Below are 18,820 nucleotides of genomic sequence, written 5' to 3'. Positions count from 1 at the left end.
TATAGATTTCCCTGCGAGGTACGCGTGCGATCAACGCCTTTGATACCGTGCAGAAGGCATGGCAAGAAGCGAAAGGATGGCGACGAAGCGGCGCCACCTGACGGAGACCAGGACGCGGTGGGCGATGCCAACAGCCAGAGCAGCTCCAGCAACGGTGCCCAGTCCCAAGCACAAGCCAACAACCAGCAGAGCAGTCCGCCAGCCCTGGGAACCGCGCACATCAAAAAGGAGAACGGCACTGGTGTGAACGCCAATGGAGCGAGTGGCAAGTCGAAGGGCAAGGGAAAGTCCAACCAGTCAAATAACTCGAGTGCTTCCACGCCGGGATCTGCGCCTCCGTCGACTCCCTCGCCGCGGTGCCAGACTCCAGTAACTAACAATCCCAGTCCGGCGGGCAGTGCTTTCAGTACCCCACCCGTCCACGGATCCAATGCCAATCCCCAAAACAATGGGGGCCAAGCCACGGGCAATCAGCCCGGACAGCTCATGAGCTCCAACTCCAGCCTGATGAACATGGCCACCATGATCGATACCTTCACGGATGCCCAGCTGCAGTCCAACCAGATCTCAAGTACTGTCCTAGACTCGCCGTACTCCTATGACTACCAGACGGCTTCCTACATAGACTCCCGGAATTATTACGGCCAGTGGCCAACGCCCCATGCTCCTATGGGCATGCAGGCGCAGGTGGGTGGACTAGGAGGAGGAGGTCCAGGAGGAACGGTGGCAGGCGTGCCACCTCTAACACCCACTACTCCTACGGCTCAACCACAATTGGGAGTTCCGCCGGCGACTTCCATTCCCGGAGGAACGACCACCGGAGCACCAACAGGAGCTCTTCCGGCCACAGCTCCGCCTACGGCTACCCCAACACAGCTGGAAACGAGCAATGGCTATGGACCTGGCAACTACCAAACCCTCGTCAGTAATCCCGCCTCGAATCTAACCAATCCCGGAGGAGTTACCACGGAGGTGCAGCAACAACATCAGCAGGCCCAACAGCAACAGTCCGCGCTGACAGGAGGAGTGGGGCCCGGTGGCCTGCCCGTAGTGGGTGGGGCACCTGGTGACCTCAAGAGCCGACTGGTCAGCGAGGAGAATCCCGACTCCACTACCCTGGTCAACCACCATCACCATCATCACAATCTCACGGAGAGTAAACTAACCGCCTTGACGGCCATGCAACCGATGACGAACCTCGCACCGCTGACCACCTCGCACCATCCGCAGGAGGGATTCGTGAAGCCAAAGCCACCGCCCAGCGACTATACGGCCCAGTACACGGCTCAGTATCCGAACAACTACCAGATGTACCCGCCTCCACCACCACCGCCGCATTCGGCGTACTCCGCCTATGATGCCTATCAGAACATGAACTACAACTACGGGTATCATCAGGCGTACTCGCCCTACGGAATGTATCCACAGCAGACGCCTCCACCCACGCCTCCTCCGCCATCGCCCAACTGGAACATGTATGGTCACCATCAGACGGGGTCCGTGAACTCAGGTTATGGCAGTGCAAATCCTGCTGCAGGAGCGGGTTCCTTGATAGCCAGCCATGGGTCAGTAGCTCCCGCGGGCGTGGGCCTCCAGAAAGCGATGGTTCCAGTGCCAGGACCACTGCATCATCAACAGCAACAGGTGCTACAGCAGCAACAGCAGCAGCAGCAGCAGCAACAACAGCAACAGCAGCAGCAGCAACAACAGCAGCAACAGGAAGCTCCGCAAACGATATTACCCGACCTGAGCAATGGCCAAAACAACTCCGATACAGTAGCAACTCCCACGCCGACTGGAGATTCTTCAAGCAATGATGCGGGTCCTGGCAACCCGGGAGCTGGAAACCAAGCGCCCGCAAGTGGAGCAGGTGCAGCAACAACGGCACCTCCCGTCGCCTCGCCAGGAAGCACCAATTCCAGCAAAATCGAGCCCATTGGCGAGGTGGCTGAGATCAATGAGAACATCGAGGCCTTCCAGGATCCGCAAATGGGCGGCGTGGCCATAGCCCTGAATCACGGCAGTGTCCTGATAGAGTGTGCCAAGCACGAGATGCACGCCACGACGGCGGTGCGCCGGCCAGATCGCCATCACCCCACGCGGATGACCCTGATCTTCTACCAGCACAGGAACCTCAATCGATGTCGCCATGGCATCGACGAGTGGGAGGAGAAGATGCGGGTGAAGAAGATCAACACGGACCTAGACAACAAAGCCAAAGAAGAGCGCGAGCGACTGATAAAGAAGGCGGCTGGCGAGGACATGGACGACCTCGACGAGGATGCACTGATGCAGGACGAGCCGGTGCCCATTAAAAAGGAATCCTCCGCCAATGGCCAACAGCTAAAGAACGGAGCCAGCGGCAGTAAAAAGAAGAAGAGCAGCGATTCCAAAAAGTCCCAGGCCAACGAGCAGTCAAAAAACGAGAAGGTTGCCCTCCACGCACCAACACTGACGACCACGTCGTGGACGACCCTGTTCCCCACGCATCCGTGCGTGGTTTCGGGGAAATACCCGGAGGGCAATAGCAGTCCGACCTCGTCCACGAACAACGCGCCCAACGGTGGTGGCTGCCCCGCCCAGCAGCAGCAGCATCTGCCTCCTCCGCCTGGCAGTGGGCTCATCCACCCACCGCCGGGCACGCCCACTGGCACCGCAGCACCGCCGCCGCTGCCCACTCCGCATCAGCAGCTGCCGCAGCAGCAGCAGACCTGAATCTCTTCAGGCTGAGAGGCTACTACTGGTAACCAGCGCCGGAGTCCGCTGCATAGGCCTAATCTTAAGAATCCACACAAATCGATCCTGTTCCGGGTTTAAATTACGATTGAACCTGGCGGCTCTGAGAGTAATAAATTGAACACATTTCAGATATATTTGAATTGAATTCGAAAAGAAGAGTATCTTGAACTTCGATTTAAAGCACTTTCAATTAACAAGTTTTCAACGCAAAGTTATTCCAAAAAGCTAGATTGAAACCAAAAACTTTGACAAATACATAAGAGCACTAAATTTTTATTCGATTTACTTCAGAAATAATGAGGAAAGTAATTGAAATTTTTTTCGAAAACCGCCAAACTAAATCGAAATGAAACTGAAGAACAGGATTGTATGACTGAAAATTCACTCAAAGCAAAGAAAACGGAGACAGAAGATTTTATTATTTTTGTAAATGCGTTTGATTTAGTGTGCCATAGGAGGAGAGTTAGAAGAGTCCCCGGAAAAAGAGTTGCAGTTGAAAGAGTACAGTTGACGCTGCCGGGCCAGAGTTGTCACCATTCCACAAGAAAATACCCAGATACATCACACTTCACTCAGCAAAAATCACACAAAAATAACAAGTTTCTAAACTGAAAGAGCAGTTAGTTTAAAATCAACTATTAACTTTAGTTTCTTAAGAGCCAGCAACAAAACGATTTCTGTTAAATGAGTTATTTTTAAAGACAAGCAGGAAGCAAACTACAGAACTACAAAACAAGAACAAAACGAATACTACTAAAACAAAAACTAAATAAAGAAATTTTTGCTTAGAAACAAAAAGTCAGACTAAGAGTTAGTGGGAGTTGAAAAAAGATCATTGCCAAAAGTACAAATAAACCATTTTTTAACAAGCAACTAGAAAAACGTAAAGAATTTCGCAAGACAACAAAAGAAAATAGTTGGTAACAGAGAAAAACAGTTTTTACAAAAGAACTACACTACACTACAAGAGTTTTAAATTTAGTTAAATACCCATTTTCCAACAATTTGACTATCCTTTGGGATTGGCTCGAACTTGAGTGGCAGTGCCAATCGAATTTAAATTGTATGAACGAAACAGATGGCGAATTTCTGTCATGAAAAATTATGTTTACACTGAAAGAAATTCCCCACATGCTCAGCTGAATTATCATTCGATACCAGACCACAAGCAGGAAGTTTAAAATGGTGCGAGCAGGACAACTAGAACTACAGCTAGAGAAGAATTGAATATTTTTGAGATCGGGAGAAAGAGAGAAACAGAGCGGCACACGCCTGCTGAGAAAGAGTTAGACCGATAAACGCGTAAGGCAGCAAGACATTTTTAAACTTTAATCATAATTTAAACTAAGTTTAAGCAACACACAACACACACACATGCAAAACACGAAAGTTAAATATATTTATTTATGCGCAAATCGACGGCAAATAAGGGGTTTAATTCTAGTTATTATTATTTCTGCAAGATTTAGTTTGAAAAACCCAAAAAGACTCGAAACCAATCAAGTATTAAGCACTAAACAACCAACAACTAATACTAAACTTATTTGCCTAACCATTTGTAATTGTTGTATAAAACTCAATGAATAATTTGCATCCATCCAAAAGGTAACATACAATTAAAGATTAGAATGCAAATGTGGCAGCGCAACTGAATTTCAAATCAAATTAGTCTACATATACATATAAATATATTTTGCACAAAATAAAACAGAGGAGCGGAAAGGAAAGGATAAGCAAAACGGTTATTGATAATACGATCCTTGATGATCCTGGACGAACGGACATATAGATCGTATGTAAACTGTACGTAATGTAATTTAAATGTAAGGCAGCGAAGAAGACTTTTGAGCAACAAGAAAAAACATGTTTTGATAAATATTTAAATGTTTATATAATATATTAATATAACTTATGATAATTGATAATTGATTAACTGATTACGCAAGCCAACAACAACTATTATAGTTTGTAAATGCTTTTTTATCATTTTCAAATAAAAGCAAATCCTTTGCCATCATTAAGTTACACACCCCAAAACGACTTTTGAGTTTCGCGGGGCGCTCGGCGTACACCTTTTACATAAACTATACGTATATTGGCATATGATAAAGCAGAAAAAAACCAATTAACACTCAACACTGAGCAGCATAAGTAATAAGCGGAAATAAGAAATCAGAAATTAGAACTCAGAAATCAGAAAAGAGCTCGAAGATATCGCACCTGACTTAGCGACAGTCGGGTGCAGAATCAGATAGAGATACGATATAGCGAGATACATACATATTGTAAAACGATACACAACCCGAGAACGTATATACAGATTGTGAAGCACGAAGCGGATGGATGAAAAACGTAAATTATATTTATTTAAAGTACGCGCATGGAAAGCAAACAGATATTAATATTAAATAAAACGAAAACAAAGTTAAGATCGCCAGACTGCATTTTTCATTTGCAACAACGGGGGGGTATAACCATCCCAGCACTTGTGATTATTATTTAAAAAATATTCTTTAATGGAAAACACTTTTTGTGGTGTACAAAGTCAAACTTATGACAATTTAGCGGCTAATGCTAGCACATTCGGAATCCTGTTTAAAACCAAACAAAACTCCGAAGCATACGTAAAGCTACAAATCATGTTTGTGGCATTTGGAATTGGTTGGAGATGCACTCTACTTAAGGTAAAGATACTCTCTATTGCAACCATGAATATGTGCGCTTGAGTCGGGGTAAATTGTTAAGTGGCCAAGCGGCCGTACAACCTATCTAGAATAGTTATTTACATCGAAGTGTTCTAAGTACATGGCAAGTGATACTATTGCAGTGCAGCGGTTACAGGTTGAGGACGAGGTCCTGCGAGTAGTTGTCCAGCGCCGTTTTGTTGAACGAGCCGAAGTTCCACTGCTGGAACCGATTGTCGGAGTCGCACTTGTTGACCACCACCTCCTGGGAGAAGGGCAGCAGCTCCAGACACCTTCTGCCCTCGGTGCCGTGCTTGAGCAGCTTGTGGCGGTAGTCGTAGTACCAGTACTGGTTGCCACCTTGGCTGTGACAGTCCCACAGCCAAACGGGCGCATTGGCATCCCAGATCTGGACGTCCAGGCACTCCTTCTTTCGCCGTAGGCGCACGTCTCGCTTCCAGCTGAGCTCCCAGAACTGCGATCGCTGCGGAATCTTTATATTGTCGGCACACGCGTACATGCCCATCTTGTTGTGCTTCTTTCTGCCTAACGTGTCCAGGCACAGGTTCTGATTGCCTACATTCTGCAGGGCGCCCATGGCGTAGGCCGGCGGATCCACCGGCGGATAGGTCTTCATCAGATCGAAGGCCACCTCCTCCATGAACCACTTGAAGGACTTGCACTTCAGCTTGGAGCGGATGGCCTTTTGCTCCGTCAAATCGCCAGGATCAACGCTCTCGTACAGACCGTCTCCGTGGCTGTACAAGTAGTTCTTGTACTCGTCCATCCACACCTCCGCCACTCGCTTGTAGTTCTGCAAAGTAATCAAGAGTTAGTCGCTGGGTCTAATTAAGTGATTGATTGCTTTGATAAAAATAATTATTACTGCGAAATCGTCGGCGAAGAAATCTTAAATAAAATGTGTTGCCATGGCTGCAATCAAGTTAACTTCGAAAGCCATAAAACCCATTTAAAATATGCGCAAATCGCAAATATTTTTCACAACAATGTGCCAAGTTCGGCTAGCTACATGACAGAGTAAACAAAACTAAGATATAAAGATATACCACGAAGAGTCAACATATAAATTTCTAATTAGAACCAACACGCCGAGTTTGTCCGCAAAAAAAAAAAAATAAAAACTTGTTAAATGAACTAGCGATGTTCAGAGACAAAAGAACTTTTATGGGGTCTTAAAAAATGAAGAAACTAAATGGGAGTGTCTGTTGATGTTGGATGGAACCCGTTTATGGCTCCATTTCCCATTCCCTATTTAGATTACCCATAGAACTCTTAGCACTCTTATTCCTCTCCTGCTGAACTCACCTTGTGCAGGTAATCGCCCTTCCTGGGACTCGGCTGATGGTTGCGAGGTCCGCGATAGATATGGCCAATGCGGGAGCAGGGAGCATCGTACATTTCGCCACCACACATCCAGATCTTGAAGCTGAGCTCATACTGTTCTCCGCCCCAGATGTCCAGGCCCTCGTCGTAGCCGCCTAGTTCCCAGAAGAACTCCCTGGAAATGGCAAACAGGCCGCCAGCCATTATGGGACTCTTGAACGGATCGGCCGGATGCTTTAGATCCTCTGGTAGCAATGGCAGCCGCTTGTAGAAGAACTCCCAGTCGAAGGCTCCTCGGGCTCCCTCATCTTGCGCCCGGTAGTGGAAGTTGGAGTGGTCAATCACATCAATAAAGGGGCACACCGCCGTTCGTTTGTTCAGGGCAATCGGCTCCAGCAAAGGTGGCAGCCAGTTGTAGTTGGCCTCCACGTGGGAATCGAGGAAGATGAGCACATCGGCAGTGGCATTCCTTGCGCCCGCCGCTCGGGCTCCAATAAGTCCCGTGCGCCTTGGCAGCCTCACCACGCGCACCCACTTGAAGTGTTCCGCTATATAGGTCTCCAGTTCCTTTCCCAGATATTCGCGGTCACTGTGATCGTCCACCAGGATTATCTCCTTCATCAGCTCCGGCGGCGAGCGATTAATCAGACTGTGAACTGAGCGCATCAGCACGCTCAGGTATTCGTTGTAAAAGATGATGATCACACTGACTGTGGGCAACTTCGTTACGTACTCCTTCTTGAGACATCTGCAGATGGATAAAGAGATTGTAATAAGTTGAATTGACAATAAATTATTCATTTACAGATATCCCTGCACTGATATAATTAATTCGATATCTTCCTGCTATAAAATAATAAGCATTCGAAGCAAGCTAAATGGTCTTATCTAACTTTGAAAATAAAACTGATTTGGAGCGTCACATTATAGAAGTACATATTTTAGGAGCCACTGCCTTATCTCGCTTCCGAAATTTAGCGAAACTAAGTGATTTTTGATGAAGAACTCACAGAGGGTGGCGGATGTCGGGCAGCGAGCGGTTAACCGATATGGAATCCGAGAGCAGGGCATTAAATCCATTTTCCAGGGACATTCGCTTCTCCAAGTCTCGCTGGGACTCATCGTCGAGCGAGGAGGCCTTTCCGCCCTCCCCGAGGCCCACGCGCTTGGCATCCTTTTCCATGAACGTATAGTCATGCCAGTCCTTCTTCACCGAAGCGTCCGCCGGGGCAGCCATTTGAAGCTCCTCCTGGGGCTGGTGTCGCGGTTCGTCGTCCGCCGGATGCGGATTATCGACTTCTTCATCCACCGGTTCGGGCTCATCGATCTTCTGCAGCTCAGGATTCTCTTCGAAGTCGGGTTCCTGTGGTTTCTGAGGTTCTGGTTGCCTTATAGCTGGCACCTTCACCTGGACATCGCCGGAAAGGCCAGCCTTTTCGGGCACGGGCTCCACACCATGATGGACTGGCTTGTTGGTGTACGGAGTAGATGAGATCCAGCTGGTTATCAGTATGAAGAGAGTCAGGGAGATCAACAAGAGCAGCGAGGCCTTCACTATCCACTTGAGATTGGGTCGCCGCATCTTTGCCGGATATCCGTGGCTACGTGTGCGCTCTACGGGTCTCTACGTGAACCATTAAAGTCGGTGGAGTGTATCTCGAGGTACTGGTGATATTGGCTTGTTAGCTCAGGTGCTGCCGATGTTTGCTGGTTTGTCTCTTTATCTGGCACTGCAACGTGGTCTGTGCGTGAAAGAGAAAAGTAGAAAAGTAGAAAAATACAGAAACGTAAGCACATATGTATCTTTTTGGGTCGCACATACAAAAAATACAAGATAAGCGAGTCATTTTCACCAATACGAAAGTTAAGATAATAGAAATGATATTTTACTGCGCTGAAGGAACATCCGCTGGATAGTTACCTTATCGCAGACATATGTCAATGAATGTACTATAATTTAGAAATACTTAAGCGACTGACTTTGTTTATTATTCCGGATTTTATACCTTTAATCAGGTGAAACGTCATCGGCAGGTGAGTTCTTATCAGGAGTTTGTTCTCACCTCTCTACGACTGCATTCCACTCAAAGCTCTATCCGATCGCGGTTGAATAAACCCATTAACTACTAAAATACTAATTAGCATAGCAAAACAAAAGTTTGCTTCCACGTCCGCGGAAATTCGGTTTTTTTTTGGCTCTGTTCTTGGCGCTGTTCTAATGCCATTCACACGGGCACGTCATTATTCGAAACAGCTGTTCGGACATTCGCCTCGAAGAAGGGGCGTTGTAAAGGGGGTTTCAATTCATATTCAATTCAAATTGTTAACAAGGGAAATATTGTAACATTCAAATACTTTTTAATTATTTGTTAACAACTTCTCGCTTTATTGGTTCACTCAACTATCCAGTTTCCTAGGCAATGTTCAACATCTTCTTCACCTCCTCCTTGTATTTGCCCAAGTTGTACTCGTTTTCGCCCTCGTTTATCAGTTGCTCCACACAATCAGCGAAGGACTTGCTGGGAACCACTTTTGGAGCACCCTCCTTGGCGTTCCAGTTGAGGATTTCCTCGGCGGAGAGCTTCGACTGGTTGCGCTCGAACAGATAGACCTCCATATCGGCCTCCGATTTGGTGGCCTCCCAGGGCTCGGTGACAAAGGATTCGTGATAGCAAGCGGTGAGTAGATACAGGGCGTAGTCGTAGTTCTGCTTCTTCTGCGGACAGCGATCCGTGACGAAGGTAACGAGGTCCGTGTCCTTGTCGTAGCGATCGCCCACCAGGCGCAGGAACTTATCCCTGGCGTGCGCATCGAACTCTAGGTCAGAGAGCTTCAGGCTAATGGTGACGCGCCTGGCTTCCGGATTCCTGATCGTGGGCAAACTCTGGCAGTAGTCCGTGGTGGTGACCTCCAGGGGGAAGTGTCGCTGCCACTTGGCCTCCGTCTCCAAACCCTTTGGCCATGGCGTGCAGAACTTCTTGATTGCCTCGCATTGCTGACGGATGGCCGGCGGTGTCAAGTGCAGAAAGTTGGGTATCTTCATCAGCTCCGCATTGGCGAATTTCGACGGGGCTGCTGCTCCGCGTTCAGTGAAGCCCTGCCGCAGTGGCAGAGGCACACTGGCCGGGTGAAACGAACGTGGTCCTGGCCAAACGGCCGTCCAGTCCTGATCCACCGCCATGCGGCCAGTGCGCGGCGGTGTGATGGGATCCCGGCGGACCTGCTGGCGCTTCTGGAACTGCTGCTTCACCGTCCGCAGGCTGAGCACTCGGAATTCTGGCCGAACAGGAAGATATATGCATTATAAAACGTGTAAGCCAGGGAAACTTAATTGTTTACCTTCATCATCCTCAATTTCTTGCTGCTGCTGCTCCTGGTTGGAAAAAACACGGATACCGCTTTGCGCCGTCTGTTTCTTCAGTGGCAGGCGCTCCAACAAGCGAGTCAGCGCGCTGGACATGGTTTTATGTTAAATTTTTAGCTTAGATACCTAATTTTAAGTAATATTTCCAGCGATAGATGCGGCTTTTACGTAAACCATGCGCCAACGAACTGCAATTCGCCACGAACAGCAAGCAAACAGCTGTTTATAGAAACTTGCCAATTACAGAGAAGCATACAAATAAAAGTAACGTCTTTTTGAATCATTTTGTAAGCTGCGAGTTGTTTTTATTAATATTTCAGCATTTTTAGCTAGCAGTTTAGTGATTTCTCGTTGTGCATTTCAGTTGGGATAGTAAAGGGTTGGCAGTTCTTGACCTTTAAGCAGATCCATAAAGAAATACTTATTCTTTTTCTTTTATATACATATTTATTCAGGTAAAATAATAAAAAATATAACTCTCATGTACTGTAGTATGGCTAAAAAGGATAAGTTCAATCACACCCATGTCGGAATCACCGTTCGGGATCCCAAGTCCCTCGTCACCTCGCCGCCTCGTGCAAGTGCTCCTTTTATGTACATTATTTATTATTAGTAAAACAATAAAAAACATTGCGTTATGCTGTAAGCCCCGTGAACTATAGCTACCGTAAACCTAGTCGATCTGTGGAGCAGTTGCCTAGTGGATCTCCTGCTTCCACTTGTCGCGCGCCTCCAGTTTGGCCTCCGGAACCAGCGAGCTCTTGGCGCCGCCCAGGATGTTGGTGGTGGCCTGGGTGGCCAGCACCGCCGGACAGACTACCAGCTGCGGAATCTGGCGCACCACCGCGCCCACCGCTCCGCTGTAGCCCTTCTGGTCGTGCTCCGTGATGGCGGCTTCGATGAGTGTGTTGGCCGATTCGTTGATGCCCTCTCTCACTATGGTGTAGGCGTTGGCCACGCCCTCGCGCAGGTCCTTGGGCCGTCCCTGTCGCCTCCTCTTGCCCTGCCTGCCGCCCTTCCGCTTCTTCATGGAAGGACCTGCAGATAGCATATCGAAGGTAGTCTCCGCCGTGAATTGTAGCAGGTGTATGATCCTGGAGGTGATCTCCAAGGCAGCCAGTGCTGTGCGAGCGGTGAAACTCTGGGCACCCAGCTGGAATCCCCTGATAATTCGTCCATCCTTGTTGTACTGCTCGATGGGCAGCCGGAAAAGATCGTAGATACCCTGGAAAAGCTGCAGCACCGCATTCGTGGGTCCAATCCCGCTTAGGATATTAGGCAGTTGATTCCGCTTGATGTCCTTCAGCCACTCCTTGGCCAGGAACTCGCAGAGTTTGTTCCATCCCAGAATGCCCCTGCGGTTCACAATTTCCCTCAAATTAATTCCGGATCCCTGAAGCTGGGCGAGACCCATGATTAGGCCGGTGACCGGTCCTCGGGAAAGTTCAATCCGCCTTCCATGATAGTCGAAGCAAATAGGTAGTGCTGGACTGAAGATCACCTCGCGGAAGAACACAGGTGGAGCCGTGGCGGGATCCTCCTCCAACTCCACATCCAAGCTGTTCTCTTCAATTAGCACATTCAGGTTCCTCTCCACCATCTCCTTAACTTCTGAATCTGGCAATTCATCGGATAACTCGTCCGGCATTTTGCTCACCGACATCACCGGCATGTCCGTTGCCGACGAGCTGCTGCCCTCCGTTTTGGTGCCACCAGCAGCACTAGCGGAGTTTCGGAACATGCCCGAAAAGAAGTCCTCGAGAAAGAGCAGAGTGTCCTGGTCAATGTTGAGTTTTATGGGCAGAATGGAGACCCTCAGGGAGCACTCTTCCGCGGAGCTCTTTTGCGGATTCGGACGCACATTCAGAGCCTTCACAATGACCATGTTCTCGTCCGGCTTGTGGGATAAATTGTTGCCCGTCGGGTGGTACAGGAACTTGTTGATGTCCGACGAGCGTAATCTATCTCTTATTTCGATTTCCGACACAAGGAGCACCTGACGGGACGAGTACATGGAGGTCAACGGATACGTTTCGTAGGAGAATCGAATCTTGGAGAGCTGCATCTCCACTAGAACCTCCAGATTGCGCTGCGATCCTTTGGGTTGTTTGGGCAGACTCTTCTTGGAACCCTTTTTGTCCTGTTTATCCTGCTCTTGAGCTTGAGACACGCCATACTTGTAGGTATCGGACATGCCAAATCCACTGCTTGCCGATGAAGAGGATTTCTTAAGCGGTTCATCGGGGAAATCCCGGCCGCCATAAATGTGCCATGTAAAGGTCATCTCGCAGAGGGTGTAAGTGCTCTCGGCCACTGGGAAATTAGCTGGAGGCCTCAGCAGATCCACTTTCTCGTGCGGCAGCTCAAAGTGGTTGTCCACAATCTGCAGAGGGTCATCGGAGATGTAAATCTGCTTGACACCGAACTTGTCCATGCGTGAAATCTCCTCGTCGTGGATAATGTCGAAATCCCGCTCCTCCAGGGAAGCGTTGCCCAAGGAACCCAGCTCCTGCTGCACCTGGGAGCCCAGTGAAGTCTGCGGATGCACTTGGCTCTGGTGGTAGTAGGACTGCAGGATCACATTCGACTCAAAGTCCAGGATGTCTCCGATGATCGAGGGACTTTCGATCATCAGGGATTTGGTCTGTAGCTTGGCGGGCGTAGATTTCCTCTTCTCCTTGGGTTCATCCGGAAAGTAGAATATCTCAATGCCCTCCTCCCGACCACCTGGAGATTTCGTTGCCCTGCGATTGGGCGAGCACTCTACGTCTATCACAGCATCGGCCATCAGTTTGCTCACATGGTTCTGGGTGTGATCGCTCACCTCATGCTCCTCGTTGGGTTTCGGCTCTACGGGCTTGGTGTCCTCATTCAAGATGGGCTCCTCTGGCGGACACAGGTCCCTGTCGTTGGCCACATAGGCTATAAGTTGGGCTAAAGCTGCTGCCGAATCGTAGCAAGTCTTCAGATGCATATCGTGGATGGAAGAGCGCAGATCCACTCGCGGTTGTCCACTACCTTCTGCATTCAAACGGAAGGATATATTCAGGAGTCCCAGGTTCAGTACAGGTATCAGGGAGTCGTTGGATTCCTTAACCAATCCCAGGTGCAGGACGCAATCCTCGGCCAGCAGTCGCAAGGTGCAGCCACTCATCGATGATATGATATTGCTGCTCAAGGTGCAGTAGCCAAGATCCAGGAACGCACGTTGTGGAAAGAATTTCGGGCGATAGTCGATCCCAGCATTCCAAACATGCAACTGCAGCTCGGAGACCAGAGCAAACGGTTCGTATTCCTCAATGGGAAAGTCGGCCACGTCCATAAAGTCAATCAGTTGATTCAGCCAAGAGTGCTCCGAGTGACAGGAGTGATGCTGCAGAATGGCGCCACTTATTCCAAAGGACATTTTCATCCTCTTGATGCGCTGCTCCGGTTGCTTCTTGATCTCAGCCACGAGAGATAACACCTCCATTCTTTTCCTGTCCTGCTGCTGATGAACATTTGCAAAGTTATAGATGGTGGGCAGCAGCTTTTCATCCGCCAAATCACTCCAAGCCAGCTCCAAGTCCTGCAGCGTATTCCCGCAATGCAAGGCCTCGATCTCGCCCAGCTGGATGCAAAAGAAACTCCGATTCGAATCGTTGTCCAAGCCATTCACTGTAAACAAACGCAGCTCCTTTAAGTTCACCTGAAACTTACCGCACTCCTTGGATCGCTGGTTGGTCTCGGGATCTAGAAGATGCGAAAAAAGAATCAAAGATCCCTGCTCCACAAACAACTCAAAGGAGAAGGCTTCATTCCGCACTGGTGGCGCCGGTGGAGCAGAAACCGTTGGCTCCGCCATGGAAAAGTAAATGCTGCTCTCCATGGCGCTCGTACTGAGCAGCAGGTTCCTTTTGAACTCTTTCAGCTGGGGCTCTGCATACAGGTCTTTTGACTCTGGGACTTCGTTATCCGTGTTGTTGTCGTAGTGCGGAGAACGCGGTTCCCACATGAAGAGATCTCCGTTCAAGCGATTGTATATCAGCTCATACATGCTCTTGGATTCCAGCACAACTTTTACGTGCGGTATAAACGTAAATATCTTCAGCTTGGAGGACTGGGTGCAACTGTCGCAAAATTCATTGATCTCCTCCGTTTCGCCGGGTAAAAGGGAATCAGTTTTGTCCACGCTACCATCGAGTCCCTCAACATGGGAGGTGTAGCCAAAGGTACATTTTGAGCTAAACGGAGACTTCCTTGGCTTCTTTTGGCCATCAGTGGCGTCTTTTAACTGCAGTACGTCAATTTGGATCTTCTTGTTCGGCTGCAGTCTTTGCTGGCACTTCAGGAGATGCACGGCACTCTGCTTATCCGCGTCACAATAGAACACATCTAGTTCATCCGAAACGATGCTTATCTGAGACCTTGAACTAACAACCAGGGAACGGAACTCCACGGCCAAGAAATCACGTCGCACATTCTTCTTCCACCAGGGAATCTTTTGCGGATCGTTGGCGGCTCTGCCATCCACCACAGGGAAACGCAAGTGAAGACGCAGATTTTCGGACTTCACCACAAACTCCGTTTGGTTGGGATCATCTGGATAGGGCGTTGAAGAATCGGAATCCCCGGAAAACGGAGAGCTCCCGAAGAGCGCCCCTAGTCGATCGTAAATAGATATATCCAACTCCGCCGTACATTCATCCAAACTGCATTCAATTTTGTTGGAGCAACGATTGTGGTTCTGCTTGAACATGAACGAGGAGCTCTGGGTGAGAACGATCTCCGGTCGGATGTGGTAGCCATCCGGGCAGTTTCTCTGGCGGTCGAACTGGAGCAGGTGCTCCATGGAGTTGTCCAGGACTTCGATGAGATCCACCGCAGTGGCGGACAGAGTAGTCCTCGATGTGAGCTCCTGGAAATAGCGCTGCTGGCTTCCACTAACGATTATTGGGGCTGCTCGTAGCAGAAGGTACTGCTGATTTGGCAGCGGCATGTGATTCTCCAGGACCGTGCCCAAGAAGAAACCACTGGCAGTGTCCGAGTAGCGAAGGTAACTTGCGTGATCGAAAACCGTGCTGCAACTGTCGATGTTGGCCGTGTTCTGGATAAGAATGTCCTGGTGCAAAGCAATTCCGTAGATTTTCGAGATCTGCACCTTGAACTTGAGGATCTCGCCGGACTTCTCTGTGTAGCCCAGCTCCTGCTGCAGAGTATTGGTACAGGAGGTGACCATGCTGTTTGTGGATTCGCTCATCTTTCGACTCCGTGCGTAACCGCTTCTCGGGGGATTTCCGTAAGCGGAATATTCGGAGGGATCCGCCTCTGACATTCCTGTACACCAGTCTGCATTCTGGCCCAGAATCCCCGTCATCCGAGTGGGCTGCTGCAGACTTTGCATCTGATACTCACTGGGCGGAGCCGATTTTAAGCTCCTGCCCTTTTTGGGTCGCTCCTGCTGACCGCCGCAGTTGAAGCCCTTGGAGAACTCGATTAGCAGGTGAATTTGACGCGGCGTTAGCATGAAGTATATGTCGTCCAGACTTAGTTCTAGGCTGACCTTGGGCCCCACTATGTTTTCCGTCTGCTTGATGTTTATCTGGATGTTTTGCGCGCCCTTGAGTTCCACAATCTTGCAGAGCTGCTCGTAGGGAGTGGGTCCAAACTGGTGATCCATCACATCAAGCACTTCGGAGGTGTGCAAACTAAGTCCCTCGATCACCAAATTGTGCTTGGCTATCATGGGCAGTGCATTGAAGCTGCTGTTGGGATCTTCTTCGGTTTCTGTGTCCTGGGAGGTGGACATGGGCATCTCGTAGCCCGTCTTGTTCTTGTACTCCACATGGCTGGCCTGGAAGGACAGCACCAGCTTCCGGTCCGATCTGGGCAGCAGGTACTCAATGTTCAAAGTAGTATTTGTCAGTTTGGCGCGTATGCGATTGAGCACGTTGTCGATGGTCTCTGCGAACTTCTCCAGCCCAATCAGGGCGTTATTGTGGTTCAGGAAGGGCACATCGTCATCCACCTGCTTCATGCACTCCTCGGCCATTTGCATCGAGCTGCTCACCGACGACCACATGGACTCCAGCATGGTGGTGCCGCTCTGGTAGCGTGTGACTGGCCTCAGTGTGATGGTTAGATTGTGGATCTCCAGGCTACTGTCGTTGGTCATCAGCGCATTCCACGGCACCACGACGGTCAGGCGGCCAATGTGGCCCGAGACCACCTCGAAGGCCCAGCCCTGGTCCTCGAAGAGATCGTTGAACGCGTTGACCTTCAGGAATATGTCCTCTACCACCGCCTTGCCATTGTAAAGGTCCACCTTCAGCTGCTCCAGGTTCAAGTTATTCTCGAAAAACTGGCCCAGGTATCGCTGCAGCAGGTAGCGACACATTTTTGTTTTGAGGCCATCCCAGGGATTAAACCACGACATCACGTCTGAGTTGTTGGCCTAACTTTCGCTTTCTTTGTGCGTTTTAAAATTTTATGCGAGTTGTTTTTCCAGCGCAGCAGCAGCGACAGCAACAACAACACCCCTTTGTTATTGTTTTCTGGGTGGCGAATCACGGAAACGGAAGAGAATTGAGGCTTAAATTGTTGATAAGACTCTGGTAAAAACGCTTACCACTCACATTTTTCGATTGGCGGGGGCGCAGCGCGGCTGTGGGCGGGTATATATGTGCATTATTTTGGAAAATAATGAATTAATAAAGCGCAGTAGCAAGTGACCATCAAGTTGGCCCTTGTTCTTCTTCTTTTTGTTGCTGCGACCAGTGTGGCCAGGTGTGAGAAGTTCACCAAATACCCCCTACTAAGGGCAATGCGGGGGATGGGTCGAACGGGGTATTTTAAAATGAAATGATTTATTGATATAAGCCGATTTCTTGTGAGTAATTTGTCATTGAACTTTAAAACCCAGTCTGGATATTTAATATATACATTGATTAACTATTGAATTATAATGCAAGCAATCTGCTTGATTTAAGTAGTCATGTTAAATGTACTTTTATGTTCATTTTATAAGTTGTGTGCTTAGCGTGTAAATATTTATATTCCCGTACATAAATATAACTTAGTATTTAAACAACACATAATTATCATCGGAGATTGATTCAAAATCCAAACCACCTGTTGCTACCCCGCAACAAAGTCATGCTTTGGTCAGTGTTGAAAAACGCAGCTCCACAGCTGTTTTGCAAAGTTCTTACTTATATTTTTGTTTGCTTATTTTGCGCTTTTGTTTTTCTTTCGCTTGCAATTATTATGTTTATTTGGAATTATTTGACCCTCCTGTGCCTTGGGTTCGCCCTCATCGATGCGAAATCCATCAAGAAGTCTCAGGCCAATCTGCTGGAGCCAACTCTTGATCCTGATGAGAAGCTAGGGAAGATTGGGAAGTCCCCACCCGACATTTCCAATGAAGTGCAACGTGTGCAGGTTCCATTAGGTGCGTCGCCCGGCAAGGATGACTGGCAGGGCAAGTGGTTTCCCCATGCCCCGGGACAACAGCAAAAAGCGATTGAATCCAAAATGAAGAGCACTGAGCAAGTTCCTCTGCTGGATTCCACAACCAAGGATGGCTGGCAGGGCAAGTGGTTTCCACAAGCTCCCGGAGAGCCGCACGTGGTGAAGAAAAAACCGCTGGTCGAGAAGGAAACCAAGTCGGCGGAGTCCACCACACAGGATACTTGGAAGGGAAAATGGTTTCCGCAGGGTCCCAACGAACCGCACAAGACTAAACAAGGCAGCTGTGATGATGGCAAGGTGAGTTTAGACTTATAGATAACATTTGAAGGGTGTTCCACCAAACAAAAAAAGGTACGCAATATGGAGAACCCCCTTAAATACCTATGAATGCTTAGTATTAGTCATCTTTTTCTATCATTGTTATTACCAATTTTCAGAGCAACCTTGCCGTGGACTTCGATCCAAATGACATCCGTGACAGCCTGAATTTCCTTTGCATCAGCAGTAATCGCAGCTTGTATCAGCCAGATTTGTCCAGAGAAGCCATTCTTACGGAGCACTTTCTGCCCAGCGCCTATCTGCCGCCTGCCAAGTGCCTTAATGAGTCCATCAGCTACTCCCATCTGCCTGCCACCAAGTAAGGCGAACTATATTATAGTTTCCTGCTAATTTCAAACTCAAACCTTTTATATTACCAGTGGCCCCTATCGCCCGATGCCCGCTGAATATGGCACCTACTCCTACTTGCCACCACAGCGATACGTGCGTAATCTGGCGGAAGGTGCCATCGTGATGCTCTACCATCCCTGCGCATTTCCCGGCCAAGTGAAGCAGCTGCAGGACATCGTGGGTGGCTGTCTGTATCGCCATCTGGTGTCACCCTCGCTGGCTCTGAGTCCGGAGCGACCGCTGGCCCTGCTCGCCTGGAGTCGCAGCCTGGAGATGTCCGTCGTGGATCGACAACTGGCGGCGGATTTTATCCAGAAACACGCCAAGCAAGGACCACTTGCCCCGGAGGAATTGTCGCGTTTGATTGCCAACAGACAGACCTACAAGGAGGGCCTTCTCGTGGAAGCGCACTTGGTCACAACGGCAGACGACTACGGGCTGTGCGGCTACCTGGAGGAGGAGATGTAGGGTGAATGTGTTAACTATTTGTTTTTAATAAACCTCGAATACTTTGCCAATTTCTGTTTGACTCATTAATTTACCCAACAGATTTAAAAGACTTGCAGTCAGG

General features: G+C 48.9%; 5 protein-coding genes across 8 annotated transcripts in view; 2 read left to right on the top strand and 3 right to left on the bottom strand.

Moving 5' to 3' along the window:
* The window catches only part of LOC117140152 (DNA N6-methyl adenine demethylase), an 85,649-nt gene extending 82,038 nt beyond the window's left edge, over positions 1-3,611 (top strand). For all 3 annotated transcript variants that reach the window (XM_033302924.1, XM_033302923.1, XM_033302925.1), the window contains one exon: positions 6-3,611. In XM_033302924.1, the coding sequence (XP_033158815.1) occupies positions 6-2,715 (2,710 nt within the window). In that variant the 3' untranslated portion in view covers positions 2,716-3,611. The remainder of the gene's footprint in view (positions 1-5) is intronic.
* Positions 3,612-4,725: 1,114 nt separating this feature from the next.
* Positions 4,726-8,997, bottom strand: LOC117140153 (N-acetylgalactosaminyltransferase 6). Of its 2 annotated transcripts, none has more exons than XM_033302926.1 (4): positions 8,774-8,997; positions 7,778-8,509; positions 6,750-7,515; positions 4,726-6,237 (listed from the first exon to the last, which is right to left on the bottom strand). In XM_033302926.1, exons 2-4 carry the CDS (start codon positions 8,347-8,349, stop codon positions 5,575-5,577), a joined length of 2,001 nt encoding a protein of 666 aa, XP_033158817.1. In that variant the 5' UTR covers positions 8,350-8,509; positions 8,774-8,997; the 3' UTR covers positions 4,726-5,574. The 2 variants fall into 2 exon arrangements, with proteins under 2 accessions (XP_033158817.1, XP_033158818.1); XM_033302927.1 differs by having other exon boundaries at positions 8,831-8,997.
* Positions 8,998-9,129: 132 nt separating this feature from the next.
* LOC117139162 (28S ribosomal protein S35, mitochondrial) lies at positions 9,130-10,329 on the bottom strand. Its single transcript, XM_033301321.1, has 2 exons — positions 10,107-10,329; positions 9,130-10,043 (listed from the first exon to the last, which is right to left on the bottom strand). Exons 1-2 carry the CDS (start codon positions 10,225-10,227, stop codon positions 9,181-9,183), a joined length of 984 nt encoding a protein of 327 aa, XP_033157212.1. The 5' UTR covers positions 10,228-10,329; the 3' UTR covers positions 9,130-9,180.
* Positions 10,330-10,567: 238 nt separating this feature from the next.
* On the bottom strand, positions 10,568-16,890 carry LOC117139161 (autophagy-related protein 2 homolog A). Its single transcript, XM_033301319.1, has 2 exons — positions 16,746-16,890; positions 10,568-16,664 (listed from the first exon to the last, which is right to left on the bottom strand). Exon 2 carries the CDS (start codon positions 16,544-16,546, stop codon positions 10,829-10,831), a length of 5,718 nt encoding a protein of 1,905 aa, XP_033157210.1. The 5' UTR covers positions 16,547-16,664; positions 16,746-16,890; the 3' UTR covers positions 10,568-10,828.
* Positions 16,891-17,286: 396 nt separating this feature from the next.
* Positions 17,287-18,768, top strand: LOC117141239. Its single transcript, XM_033304602.1, has 3 exons — positions 17,287-17,877; positions 18,018-18,217; positions 18,279-18,768. The coding sequence occupies exons 1-3, from the start codon at positions 17,377-17,379 to the stop codon at positions 18,715-18,717; spliced, it is 1,140 nt and encodes a 379-aa protein (XP_033160493.1). The 5' UTR covers positions 17,287-17,376; the 3' UTR covers positions 18,718-18,768.
* Positions 18,769-18,820: the final 52 nt, after the last annotated feature.

Source organism: Drosophila mauritiana, chromosome 3L (assembly GCF_004382145.1).
Source record: "Drosophila mauritiana strain mau12 chromosome 3L, ASM438214v1, whole genome shotgun sequence".
In the NCBI taxonomy this organism is placed as follows: domain Eukaryota; kingdom Metazoa; phylum Arthropoda; class Insecta; order Diptera; family Drosophilidae; genus Drosophila; species Drosophila mauritiana.
The sequence above is the reverse complement of the archived record's forward strand: the minus strand, read 5'-3'. Positions and strand labels throughout refer to the sequence as shown.

Coding starts and splice junctions, on each gene's coding strand:
- LOC117140153 (XM_033302926.1), bottom strand. CDS start 8,349: ATGCGGCGACCCAATCTCAAGTGGATAGTGAAGGCCTCGCTGCTCTTG. Junction 7,516..7,777: donor CCCGACATCCGCCACCCTCT/GTGAGTTCTTCA, acceptor ATCCATCTGCAG/ATGTCTCAAGAAGGAGTACG. Junction 6,238..6,749: donor AGGGCGATTACCTGCACAAG/GTGAGTTCAGCA, acceptor ATTACTTTGCAG/AACTACAAGCGAGTGGCGGA.
- LOC117139162 (XM_033301321.1), bottom strand. CDS start 10,227: ATGTCCAGCGCGCTGACTCGCTTGTTGGAGCGCCTGCCACTGAAGAAA. Junction 10,044..10,106: donor AGAAATTGAGGATGATGAAG/GTAAACAATTAA, acceptor CTGTTCGGCCAG/AATTCCGAGTGCTCAGCCTG.
- LOC117139161 (XM_033301319.1), bottom strand. CDS start 16,546: ATGTCGTGGTTTAATCCCTGGGATGGCCTCAAAACAAAAATGTGTCGC.
- LOC117141239 (XM_033304602.1), top strand. CDS start 17,377: ATGTTTATTTGGAATTATTTGACCCTCCTGTGCCTTGGGTTCGCCCTC. Junction 17,878..18,017: donor GCAGCTGTGATGATGGCAAG/GTGAGTTTAGAC, acceptor ACCAATTTTCAG/AGCAACCTTGCCGTGGACTT. Junction 18,218..18,278: donor TCCCATCTGCCTGCCACCAA/GTAAGGCGAACT, acceptor TTATATTACCAG/TGGCCCCTATCGCCCGATGC.